The sequence below is a fragment of the Ictidomys tridecemlineatus genome, chromosome 2, assembly GCF_052094955.1.
Source record: "Ictidomys tridecemlineatus isolate mIctTri1 chromosome 2, mIctTri1.hap1, whole genome shotgun sequence".
Classification (NCBI taxonomy): Eukaryota; Metazoa; Chordata; class Mammalia; order Rodentia; family Sciuridae; genus Ictidomys; species Ictidomys tridecemlineatus.
The window spans coordinates 93,573,699-93,586,556 of record NC_135478.1 but is presented as its reverse complement, the minus strand read 5'-3'; the positions used below and the strand labels follow the sequence as shown (position 1 = coordinate 93,586,556).

General features: G+C 43.5%; 1 protein-coding gene across 17 annotated transcripts in view; it reads right to left on the bottom strand.

Moving 5' to 3' along the window:
- Znf664 (zinc finger protein 664) overlaps positions 1–12,856 on the bottom strand; it is a 42,378-nt gene extending 29,522 nt beyond the window's left edge. For 4 of the 17 annotated variants that reach the window (XR_013434874.1, XM_078039335.1, XM_078039330.1 and 1 more), the window contains exons 1-3: positions 12,270–12,431; positions 11,691–11,808; positions 4–116 (exon numbers count right to left, since the gene is read on the bottom strand). Coding sequence is in view for 3 of the 17 variants with exons in the window: in XM_078039344.1 (XP_077895470.1) it covers positions 4–116; positions 11,691–11,808; positions 12,270–12,458 (420 nt within the window). In the remaining 14 variants the exon portion in view is untranslated. Of the gene's footprint in view, positions 1–3; positions 117–11,690; positions 11,809–12,269; positions 12,474–12,714 lie in introns of those variants that run through there. The other 13 variants (XM_078039338.1, XM_078039331.1, XM_078039342.1 and 10 more) reach the window with 10 other exon arrangements.
- Positions 12,857–12,858: the final 2 nt, after the last annotated feature.

Genomic DNA, 12,858 nt, shown 5'->3' with positions numbered 1-12,858 from the left:
TACCACAGTGACAGGAATCAGAACCCTCAAGACATTCCAGAAGAGGAGGCAGAGGCAGGGCCCACAGTGGCTGCAGGGTGCAAGAGCAGGCGACTTCCTCCAGCCTGAGGATCCTGCTGGATGGGAGAGATGCAGAGAAAAAAAAGCAGGTTTACATTATGGAGAGTTTGGGATTCAAAGGTGTTTTGAAGAACTGGCCATTACGAACAGTCCATTCATTCACAAGACAGGACAGAACCATTTACATTGGGGTTTATATAAATGTATAGGATTCCAAGGATAGAAAACCAAAGAAGGGATGCAAACACTGAGAAATCATGGAAAGGGAAATCCAGGCAGTCTGTGCAACTTTCAAAATATAGGAATCCTAGTATCACAATGAGCCTCCTGATGGGAATTTTATTCAAACCAAGATGTAGGTTGGTGGGTATTGGATGTCTGACTCCGACTGGAGTCCCAGGGAGCAAAAAGTCAGCAGTGTTTTGTCACTGACTCTACAGGCAAGAGGAGCACTAAAGGAGACAAATGAGACAGAATGGGTTCACAGGCAGGCCTTACCATCCTTGCTGTGTGACTTTCACCTAAAAGGTCAAAATGGAATTAAAGAGATCACAAAGACATCAAATCTTTTAAGGTAGTTGAAGGATTAAATAAGTGAATGCATCAGTATTTAAAAAAAAACAGTGCTACCAGCACTGGGGTTGTGGCTCAGCAGTGTCGCGCTCACCTAGCATGTGCAAGGCCCTGGGTTCGATTCTCAGAATCACATAAAAATAAATAAAATAAAGGTATTATGTCCAACTATACCTAAAAAATAAATATTAAAAAAAAAACACACACAGTGCTACCAAATTTTAAGGGCTCAACATAGATGAGCTATCATTATCATTACTTTATTTCATCCACTACCTCCTCTTCTGCCACATTCTATGACTCAGAGTTGTTTGGATACATATTTCAAAGTCTATTTTTAAAGTTTAGTAACTCAACTCTTCCTTGGGAGGTACAATATATTAAGGGACCTAGGTATCAAAACTGCTGCCATGTTTACATTTGGATAGGACATTTACTTGTTTCCCTAAATGCTGTAAATCTGGGAATGGTGCTGAATCACTGTATGCTATATATACAGCTCCCTGGAACTTTGGAGGACAGTAATACATAAAAGATCTGAGTCACAAGTTCAAGACTAGCCCAGGGAACTTAATGAGACCCTGTTTCAAAATAAAAAGGGCCAGGGATGTAGCTCAGTGACAGAGCACTCCTATATTCAATTCCCAGTACCATTAAAAAGAATAATAATAACTCTCCAACTTGCTAAAGACTATCTGAAGTTGCTAAATCCATTTGCAGCAGAAATCACTAATATGAGAGGGTTTCAGACTACACTGAGCAGCACTGCACAGTTAGAGAGTAAAGAGAAAGAAAATGGAAGAGTGAAAATGCTTTAAACATATTTATGGATCAGTGTTTCTTTGTGGGAACAAAGGGTTATCTTAGAATAAAGCTATTAGTAGGATATATTTTAAAAGGGCAGGAATACATGTGGAAGAATTTCAAATGGTTTTGATACTAGGCCAGGGTTTTTTCTCCTTACTGAGAATGCCAATCATGGTGCCTATGGACATATAAACCCTACTAACGAGAACTGCCTCAGCTTTAAGGTAGACCCAGGCTAGCAGGGGCCATATGACAATTTATGAGACCAAGACCCAAGAGCTTAGCTAAGAACTACTATGTGCTCTGAACAATAATAAAAGCAAAACAAAATCAGACTCTCTCTTTCTCTGAGGAATCTAAACAATCCTGAGAGAATGAGATGATCAGCTGTGAGATGAAGCTGAAAGGCTGCGATATACAAAAAGACTGAAGAGGTCACAAGAAATCACAGCACACCAAAGTAAAAAGGAAGGAGAGCCCATCAGGAAAGAGAGGCTAAGGTAGAGAAAAAACATACAGAGTAGGAAAAAATGAGCCCAATGGTAGCAAGAGAAGAAAGACAAAGAAAAGAGATGCCACAGAGACCTACTGTCCCTGAGAGAGCCTGAGGCGGCCTCTGAACTGCCCTCTTTTCTGATGGCTTCCTAGTCCACATGCATCCTTACAACATATCCCCCCCTTTAAAAAAAAAATTAGTTGTTGATAGACTTTTATCTATTAATTAATTTATATATGGTGTTGAAAATCGAACCCAATATCTCACCCAGGCTAGGCAAGTACTCTACCACTGAGCCACAACCTAAGCCCCAAATCCCTTTTTCTTAAAGCAGTCTGAATGAATTCATTTCTTTCAACAACAACAAAGATTCTCTAACCACAACTGTTATTTCCACTCCCCCTTGGATGAAGGTTTCCCAGGAGACTCTCTGGCCCCACAAACAAGCAGGTTCCTAGCAAGTCCTCCCCTGCCAGACAAGCCTAGACATAGCCTAAGGTCTGCTTCCCAACAGGACAGGGATGTCTTATCCCCAGGCAATAGGCACAGTCCCTAGGGCCTATGAGCATCTTAAGACCTGATGCTGTAGACTTTAAAATGAAATTTACTGGACAGAAAATGCAAACGAAAATTGCAAAATCAAGAGTTAATAAATGTCAAATAAAGTTTAACAAATATAGTTCTACAGAAGCTAACTGTATAGGAAACATGGGGGATTTTCTTAAGTTTAATATGATATGCTAAAGGACTTCATACCAGTCCCAGGGCAGGGGCCATGTCTAGGCTAAGCTGGCCCTGTGTGAGAGCACACCTTACACAGCAGGCCTTACCCCTCAACACTGAGCAGGCTGGGCTGGGCATGGTGGTGCATGCCTGTACAGCTAGTTGAGAGACAGGGACAGGAAGATCACAAGTTGCAAGCCTGAGCAACTTAGTGAGACCCTGCAACAAAATAAGAGAAGGAAGAGGGCCTGGAGATGTGACTCTGTGGTAACGTGTCCTGGGCTCAATCCCTAGAACCAGAAAACAAACAAAACAAAACCTGAACAGGCTGACTTAGAAACCAACTCCCCAGTTTTTCAATCTGAAAAAAAACAGGAGGTAGCAGAAAAGTTACAAAACATAGATCTTATACTCCGAGATAATGGTGTTAAAAACAAAAAGGCAATCATCTTCCTTTCTCTAGCCATGCAAACTATGCTAAGTATATGCACAGATTCACTCTCCAGTTGTCCTCCACAGCCAGCTCCTGACCCCGGTGGCTTCAGCTGGATGCTCAGCTTCTCCATGAGCACAGTCTATGTGCCTCCCATGTGCCCTACTGATGCACCCCACCAGTCACTTCTATAAAACTGCTCAACATGGCTTTCCCCTTGTCAAATCTCAAGGCCATTCCTCACACCTTCCAACTCCCAGTTTATATGTCTCTGGCCCAATTCAACACATTCTCCCTTCTTCTCTGGCCTTGCTCAGTGCTTTTATCATTTCTTTTATTCCTATTCCTAAATACAGGTATCCTCTAAAGGTCAGTCTTGAGTCCAGTTCTCAGCTCAACAAAGAAGATGCTAGCGCACGATGAGAAGGTCACACCCTCACATGCCAGTCTTGCCTTCTCACCTGCACCTCTGTCTGCCATCAAAAACATTTCCCATTATCCCACAGTGAATAGGAAATCCCTACTCCACCACTTGTAGAGCCCCTGGGGAAGCAATCTCTTCCCCCACCAAGTCTTCCAGGTGAGGAATGCCTCAGCCAACTCTCTCCTCCCCCACCCCACACCTTTCATCTTATTTTGTCCCTTCAGCACAATGCAAAACACTATATAAAAACCACACTTGATCCTATGCCTTCTTTAGCTGCCATACTCTTCCTCCCCCACTAACCCCAACAGGCCTTTTAAAGACTGACTTTCCTGGTTTCTACTATTTCATTTCCTATTCACCACACCATTGACATTCCTCCCAGTACTGGCTTCCTCTTGACCCATCCAAGGACACTTTCTGTTCTATATCTCACTGGATACTGCTGGCCACACTCTTTGCCTTCTTGTTCTACCCTCACTCCGTTCTCAGTCTGCCTGGCAAGCTCCTGGGCCCCAGCTCTTCTCTGCTTCCATCTCACATGCGAGTCTCAATTTTGGTTTTTACAAAAAACTTGAGTGTTCCCTGTGCCTCCAGAGGGCACTCCAACACTGGCTCAGAAACTAGCTCTGGGGGTTTACACTGAGGTCTTGGAACAGGAAATTAATTTAACAATGGATCACTACCTCTAACTAGCTGCCTCGCTTCATGGAAATCTGTGCAACCTGGTCTGTGCAGGTTCTCTGTTCTGTGAATCTAAGCCTCACCGCAAGGTCCTAATCCTATCATAATGACACAGTAATAAGTAAATGAATCTCAGTGAACTAAGTAATCTGACATGTTTCCTGGCCAATGCTGAGTCCTCTGAAAAAGTGAAATATTCTTAACTCTAACAAGAGGAATCCTACATGAAAATTTCAAAATCTAAAATGATTCTGACAGCCTGAGGACCATAAGGACATTTACTCTGCAGAAAAAAAGAGGGTTCTGATTCTTTTAATTGTTTTACTATTAACTTAAAAGGCAGAACTTATCATCTTTGAGACAGGTCTGCTTCCTCACAAACTCTTTCCTAATACCTTGGAACATGCTGCAAAATAAGATATGGATATAAGCCATGACTATTTTATGAACTTGCAGGGCTATGAAAAATAAATGAGCTCTAAAAGAGCTTTACTGAATGTCTATCAGGTGACACAGCAGACACTGCCGCATGCTCCAGAGTTAAAGGTACATTACTGCATTAGTTTTAGAAAGCAATACAAAACATGCCTTCTTAAAATTAAAGTATAAATGGAATGCTCCCATTATATTTCCAAAATTAAATTTCATTAACAAAAAAACAACAACTCAATTTTCTGTACAATGAGCCTGTCATCGCCATCAGTTACCCCCTGCAAGGACCTGGTGTGGCACCACTTCAAACCTGGGCTAAATGATTTCAATCTGCCAAATCTCATTTCACTCCAGCTCCCTTTTTACATCTCAAGGCCACTTAAAACAATTGCTCCTGACCATCCTTGAAACTTCCTCCTAACTTCCAGGAGACCTCTTCAGCATCTTCCTGTCATTCCCTTCTGGTCAGGCTCATGAACACGAAGGGAAACTATGTTTCACCCCACAACAGTGAACCCAAGAGCAGGAATGCAGAAGCTAAACTGAGCCATTCAGATTCTCTACCCTGAGAATTCAGAATTAGGAAGTGAAAAGACTTGGTCTATGAAGAAGGCTGGTAGGAGTGACAGACTCGGGATGGCCTTCCAGAGTGGCCACTCTAGGGTCACATGCAGCAGGAGGAGCAAAAGCACAGAGCAGACAGGTAGTGAATAGGAAAAGCGAGAAGACACACAGAGTACAGCCACACCAACCCTGCTGATGTCCAACCCTCACAGGTCCAATCAAGAAGGGATTCCATGCTGGGCTTGGTAGTGCACGCCTATAATCCCAGCAACTCAGGAGGACTGAGGCAGGAGGATCGTGAATTCAAAGCCAGCCTCAGTAACAGCAAGGCACTAAGCAACTCAGTAAGACTCCACACCCTAAAATAAGTCTAGGGATGTGGCTCAGTGGTGAAGTACCCCTGGGTTCAATCTGTGGTACCATTAAAAAAAAAAAAAAAAAAACATTTTTTTTTAAAAGAATTCCTTACATTTACACCGTCTCAAATGGGTTTTACTTTTCAACCAAGTACTCTCCAGTCAAGACATCCTTGTTCCTCTCTCATGAACCTCTGTTACCTTTGCAGGCAGGTTCTTCCCTACCTTCTCCTTACTTTGTCCTTTAAGGTAAACATGCCCTAGCTCTGCCTTCAGTATCTCATTCTGCTCTGCAAGCCTACCGTTTCCCAGTCATGTGGCAAGGACAATGAACCACTCCAAAATCTCTATCCATACTTCTAACAGCCATGTGGTCACTTCCACATGGAAGTAAGGCCAGGGCACTAACCACTCTATTTCCTGGCCACCTTCCAACACTAAGAGATTTCACTCCAATTAGTAGTACTCTGACAACAGGATGAATGACAAGACCACTAATGCCCCCAAAATCTCCACCATCTGTTTACAGAGGCAGCAGCCTTGCCCTGTGCACCACAAAGGCAATCCAAGTATCACCTATAGCCAGAGTCATGCAGTTGTGAAAGACCTCAGATACAGTGCAATCTCTGCTGGACAGACATGCCTCAATCTTTTACAGTTTACAAATGTATAATTATGTTTCAAAAAAAAATTTACCACATAGTAACAATGATTCCAATAATGAGCTATATATACACTGCTTCCAGTCATTCATATAGCAAAATACATATATGACAATAAAATCATTCTTTATAAATTACCTTCAGAAAGAACCTACATATCCTGTAAATTCTTTATAAACTCAGTATGTCTAAAACTTAATCTGTCATTTCCTCAAGAAAGCCTACTATAATCTCAACTATAGTAAGTGGGTCCTCTGTCTCTTCAACTGCCCAAGCCAGAAACCTAGAAGTAATCATTAGTAATGCTTAACCTTCCCTCCCTATCCTAAGGTCCTATGACTCTACTTCCTGAAATCCTTTCTAACCATGCCACTAGCTCCACTTATTTTGTCTCAGTTTTAACTCTTCCTCCCCAAGTCTTACTTCCTCCCAATTCATTATCTATGCTAATGATATTTTTCTACCCTGCTTAAAATTTTTCAATGGATCCCACTTTCAGTGTAATTTACAAATTTATCTATGTGGCTTTTATTTTATTTTATTTAGTTGTAGATGGACACAATCCCTTTATTTTACTTGGTACTGAGGATCAAACCCAGTGCCTCACACATGCTAGGCAAGTGCTCTGCCAGTGAGCTACAACCTCAGCCCCTCTATGTGGCTTTGAAAAAGTGCACACATAAAATTATATATAGGTTCTGTTATAAATGTAATAGATATGATCTCAATAAATATAAAAAAGCAGATTATTTAAATCACCAACTTTCTACCACCCAAAGCTCACAATTCGTAAGATTCTCATCTACTTTCTTCTAGACATGTTCCATTCACAGGTTTTTTAAAAATATTACTTTAGTTGCAGTTGGACATACTTAACCTCATACTTTATAGAAATATCCCATTCCATAATTTTTCATTAGTTTTCCCTTTGATTTATGTCTACATAAATACATACAAGATATCTTGTATCTGTCAATCCTGTTGAGTACTCTTAATAGTCTAACAAATTTTCTACAAATTGTGTCTCTGTGTATACACACACACACACCTTTATTTATTTTCATGTGGTGCTGAGGATCAAACCCAGCACCTCACATGTACGAGGGAAGAGCCTTCTACTACTGAGTTACAACCCAAGTCCCCCATTCATAGGTTTTACTGGAAGGTTGTTGGGACTTTTGTTTAATACATCACGTATACAGCTATTTATCCTGACTTTCTCCAACTTAACACTGTCACAACTATTTTAATGTATTTTCTTCATGAACATTTTTAGTGGCTAGGGAATCAATTACCCTTAAAAATAATTCTACATCTTTTGAATGTAGCTTTTTTTTCCTATTTAAATGCTTGTTCAAAAAAAGCGCTAAAACAATGCTAAAGCATATGAAATAAACTGTCCTATGCTTTCCCCTAGAAGTAATCACTAGTAATGCTTTTCCAAGGATTCTTCTAGACCTTTTCCTTTTTATTCAGATATAACATACATAACATTTGTATCTTACAAAAAACAGGATTAAACTTATTTTGTGGGGGCTCTATAGTATATTATAGACATCCATCCAGGCTATGTCAATACGTTCAAGACTGCTTCTCTTTTTTAAAAACTATGTAATATTCCAAAGTGTAGCAGCACCAAAATTTATGGGAGTTGGTTTTTATTTTTCCTCATTACAAATGATGCCGTAATAGACTTCCTTCATATTCTCCTACAAGAATATCATGAATTCCTTGCAAGGGCTGCCCATTTACTCAGGTTAACTTTTAAATCATTTAAATAAGATTTTAATGTTCTGCATAAGGTTTCAGTTCATTCATGCTTTGTTCTTATTATCATCTAGTCTTGTTGCTATTGAGAATAGAATCTAACTCTTCTGAATAGTAATCACCAATTGTTCGTAAGATAGGACTTTATATATTAAAGATCATTTGCTTACTGACACAAGTATTTTCTGATTTTGTGGTAACTTAATTGTAGGGTTTTGTTTTCCTTTTCTTCTGTACTTTAACTTTTTATGAAGTGGAATACATTTTTTTTTGTTATATTTTCTCCATTGTTTCTCACTCTCATGACACTCATAAGATATTTGTTTCCTTATTTAAGTCTCCAGTTGTACAACTAACTACAAAGTCTGTGCTGAGTGTACAGGTCTCCTCCTTTCAGATGTTTGATAGGGACTTCTGTTTTCTTCAGATTTAGGGGGCACTCATGACTTATCATGTGTTAGATTTCCATATAAAATAGTTTATTTCTGGGGTGAGTGCAGGTTTCAGTGACCTGTACAGATAATCTAATAAAGTCAGGATGACGCTGATGTGGTGAATATGGCTCTGTGGTGTTTAAATACTCATAAATACCCCCATCTCAGTACACATAATTATTAAGTTCACACCAAAATGGCCATCTCCATAACATTTAAACATCACTTCCAGGAATGTGGCCTCTCTTTACGTCAAAAACATTCAAGTCATTCAGGATACTTTATGACCACCTCTACGTAGACAGTATTTCCTCAGTAGGATGCATCCACATTACCTACATGCTTCACTGTTTTGATTTTTTTTTAATTGTTGTTGAAATGTGGCCAGAGTTCATTTTCTGTTTCTTTTGTTTTATTCTCTGCTAGGTTACTTTGTATATTCAACTATGAATTTTATACCCGCACTGCAGACTCAGGCATGTTTCCCTAGTCAACAGTGTCTACAAATATTTCTTTTTCATTTTACATCTTTACTTCATTTGTGTTATGGCTTTGTGGAAACTTATTAAACAATGTTCTAATTTTTAACTTGATTTTCTGACAGTTTTTGTTTTAAGTGTGGACAACTGATTTCATGCTTATATGCACTTTTTCAGTACATTTAAAAAGTATCTGTTTATTCCTACTTTTATTTAGTACTGCCTTTTTAGAGTAAGAAATGAAGGGGTTTTGTTTTTTTAAACCAAACATCTATTTTGACTAAACCATAGGTGGTAGCATGACTTCACTATAAAGTCCAAGAAATAGGACACAACTCCTCTAGATAGCTCTGTGAAGTAGCCTGCGTGTTCTTCCCACTTCCATGATCCACCCACACCCCCACATTCTGCATGTGGCAACCGGAGTGGTTGTTTAAAAATGCAAATCTGATTATGCTTAAAACCCAACCTTTCTAATGGTTTCTCATTACGTTCTGGATAAAACACAACATCCCTAACCTGTCCTACAAGACCCTACATGATCTGGCCCCATGCCTAGCCACTCTCCCCCCTCACCCACTAGAATCTATCCACAGTTGTTCCTTCAGTTCCTGGAATGGGCAAAGTTTTTTCCCCCTTCAGGGCCTTCCCACATGCTGTTCCTCTGCCTGGAAAATTATCCCCTACCACTTGACACTAACCGCCCACTCGCCCTACAAACTTCAGTTTAATTTTATTTTTGCACAAGTCTTTCCTGAGTCCCCCTCCCCAATCTAAGATTCAGTACCCATTTTCATCCTCTCTCACAGCTGGTACTACCCAAGCCTCTCAGGATACCACTTTGTGAGAAGTGCAGTTGTGAGATTCATTTCTGAACAGCCCTAATTTCAAAAGGGCAAGGATGAGTTGATTTTGTTGGTCATACCACAAGGGTGTGTGTGTGTGTGTGTGTGTGTGTGTGTGTGTGTGTATAATATATGAAAGGAAAATATCTACAAAGCCATTAATTGTGTAGCTATCAAATCATTTCATCAAAATTTAAATTGATGAAATGATGTGATAGTGCTTACAAACTCAGTAAGAAGTCATTTCTTTTTCCCTTGAAGAAGCACTAAAGCTAATCTGAGTCTGCTGCTGCCAGACTCAGATTAGCTTTAGTGTGTACAATCTACATCATCAGAAAATGTTTTTTAACTATTACAATAGAAGTTTTATCAAGCATTTAATTTGCTAATAACATTGATTCAGTCAACTAACTTACATGCCTCACTTTTTTTTTTTTTTTAAGGCATGTTAAAGCACTAGGAGGCTGGGGTTGTGAATGCTTTAGCATGTGTGAGGCCCAGGCTCAATTCTCAGCACTGCATATATATAAATAAAATAAAGGTCCATTGACAACTGAAAAAAAAAAGCGCTAGGAAAAATGTGATTTGCCAAATATTCTTTAAGAAATCTTTAGCATTACCAGTATTTGACAAAAATTAGTTATAGCAAAACCATGAATTAAAAAAATCATTCAAAGTTGCCATCTCTAGTATTCTGATACAAACATCTGACAAAAAAAATCATACTGCAAATTGATAATTTTTGGATTGGAAAGGCTAATAAAACCAATCTTTGTTTATGACCTCGGGTTCTACCAAGCACTTTCCCATGGTATCACTGAACTCTGTGAAGCAGAGAGAGCAGTATTAACACGGGTTTATAGAAAACTGAGGATTGGAGTGAGTAATTGTCCTCTCCCAAGGTCACAGGACCTGTAAGTAGTATAGTCACGACTATCACAGAAGGGCTGGAGGCTCCCACATGTAGATTCTTAACCCAGGAACTTCCACCATAAATGTCTATTTTCTGTAATTAGTACAGAATTTCATCCTTCACTAAATTTCTCCCTTTGCTAAAACTGCATCTAACCAGAGAACCACCACCACCAAATAAAGCTATTTTTCAAACTAAAACTTTATAGATTGTCATAATCTGGGAAATGGCTGAATAAATTACAGTATACCCAAACTACAGAACATGATGCAGCAGTTCTTAAAAATTAGTTGAAGCACATAATGCTGAAGTTGAAAGACAGTATGTTAGCTAGCTGATACTTGTTAAAACAATCAGATGATTCCAAGTATTTTTAAAAAGCCAGAAGGACACACAGCACACAAATCCTAGTCCTTATCTGCAGAGGGTGGGGGTGATAGTCAAAGTCTTGCCATCTCTTGAGATACACCCGTGTGTACAAAGAAAATGCACTACTCTACTAATCCAAAATTAATTTTTAAATTTTAAATTAACCGGTAGGTTGAACAAGGTCACACTTCCCTGCTCTGAAAAGCTTTGCATCTACAAAGGGATTAGGGGTCCCCTCTAAAAGAGAAGACAAAATGCATAAAAACAGTTCGGTCTTGATAAAACAATAAACTGTTTTAAGTATCACAAAACGTTCCTTTAGAAGGCAATAGCCTGGAAATATTTTTTTTCCAATACCGGGACTCCTTTGTTGCGATAAGACAGCCAGTTATCAAACTAGCAGCTCGCCCGTACCGAGCAGACTCTGCTGGAGAGATTCGATTTAGTTGGTAGAGTTGGGCAAGAAAGGTATCACAAAGGAGCTGAGTTTTGCGGGGACGCGGGGTGAGCTGGCAAGGCGACACGGCAGCCTAATCCGGAAGGGAAAACGTCGGGGAGGGGGCACCGCGAGTTAACCAGAGGCAGGGGCAGGCGAGGGCTGCAGCAGGTCCCGCCGGGAGCGGCCGGCCTGCAGGCCGCGCAGGAGGGATGCCGCCGCGGCCAGCTCACCTGGGCAGGGCCGGCCTGGCGTGGTCAAACAATGGAGGCGTCCGGCGGCGGCTGGCTCCTGCGCCGGGTGCGCGACGCGCTCTTCATCACCTGAGCGCGATGCTCCGCGGCCTGCGCGCTGCAAGCAACAACACCGCACCCTGCAGCGGGCCGCTCCGCAGCCCGGCTCCCGGCCCCGCGCGGCCATGGCCGCTCCCCGGGGACCCCCTGAAGCCGCTCCCCGCGCGACCGCACGGCCTCCGGGCCGCCGCGCTCCGCTGCCCCCGGCCGCTACAACAATGGGCCAGCCCGGGAGTCCGGCGCCCGCGGCCTCCGCCCGCGGAGCCCCGCCGCCCCCCGCGACCCCCGGCCGCCGCCCGAGGCCCTGCGCGGCCTCCCAGCCCGGCCTGCCCGAGCAGCGCCGAGCTGACCTTCCCTCCCGCGCGACCCCCAGGACCGGCGCGGCTCGAGGCCCGTCCCGAGAGATGGGTTGTTTTCCTTTTCTTCAGCCCACTCTGCCGCCCGCCAGCCCCCGGCCCGCTCCCCGCCCCCAGCCGGGAGAGAAAATACGGAGTCCACGGCCCGGCCGCGCCAACTCACTCCAAGTGCGGGCTGCGAGCGCCCCAGGCCGCGGGCTCCGCGCGCCCACCCGCCGTTCCTCCGGGGACACCTCACAGGTGCGCCTCCGAGCCGCGCGCGCGCGCTCCGCACACCCAGACGCCTCCGGGGGACGGCGCGCGTGCGCACGCACGAGGCCGGCGAGCCCCTAGGGAGAAGGGCCGCACGCATGCGCGCCGTACGGCCCGCGCCCCCGCCCCCACCGCGGCGCGAGCGCGCTCCCGCCGGCCTCCCTCGCCGCCCCCTGCCCCGGCCCGCGTTACCCAGGGCAACCGCACTGCGGCCGCACCTGAGCAAGTGCGCCTGCGTCCCACCCGCCGGACCCTCCCTTCCCCTGGGTCCTTGTCCCCGCCCTGCCTCAGCAGCGGGGAGTGGGGCGTTGCCCCCTCCCCGCCGAGTGAGTACCGATCGGCTCCCCCGCCCCTACCCGCACTTGCAGCCAGCCGCCGCGCCGGCGCCTTGCCCGCCCGCCGGGTCAGAGCGGCCAGGCCTCGGCGCGGCCGGCTCCCAGGGTGCATCGCGGCGAGCGCTCGCTGGGACCGGAGAGATGCGCCGGACGGGCGGCGCCCGC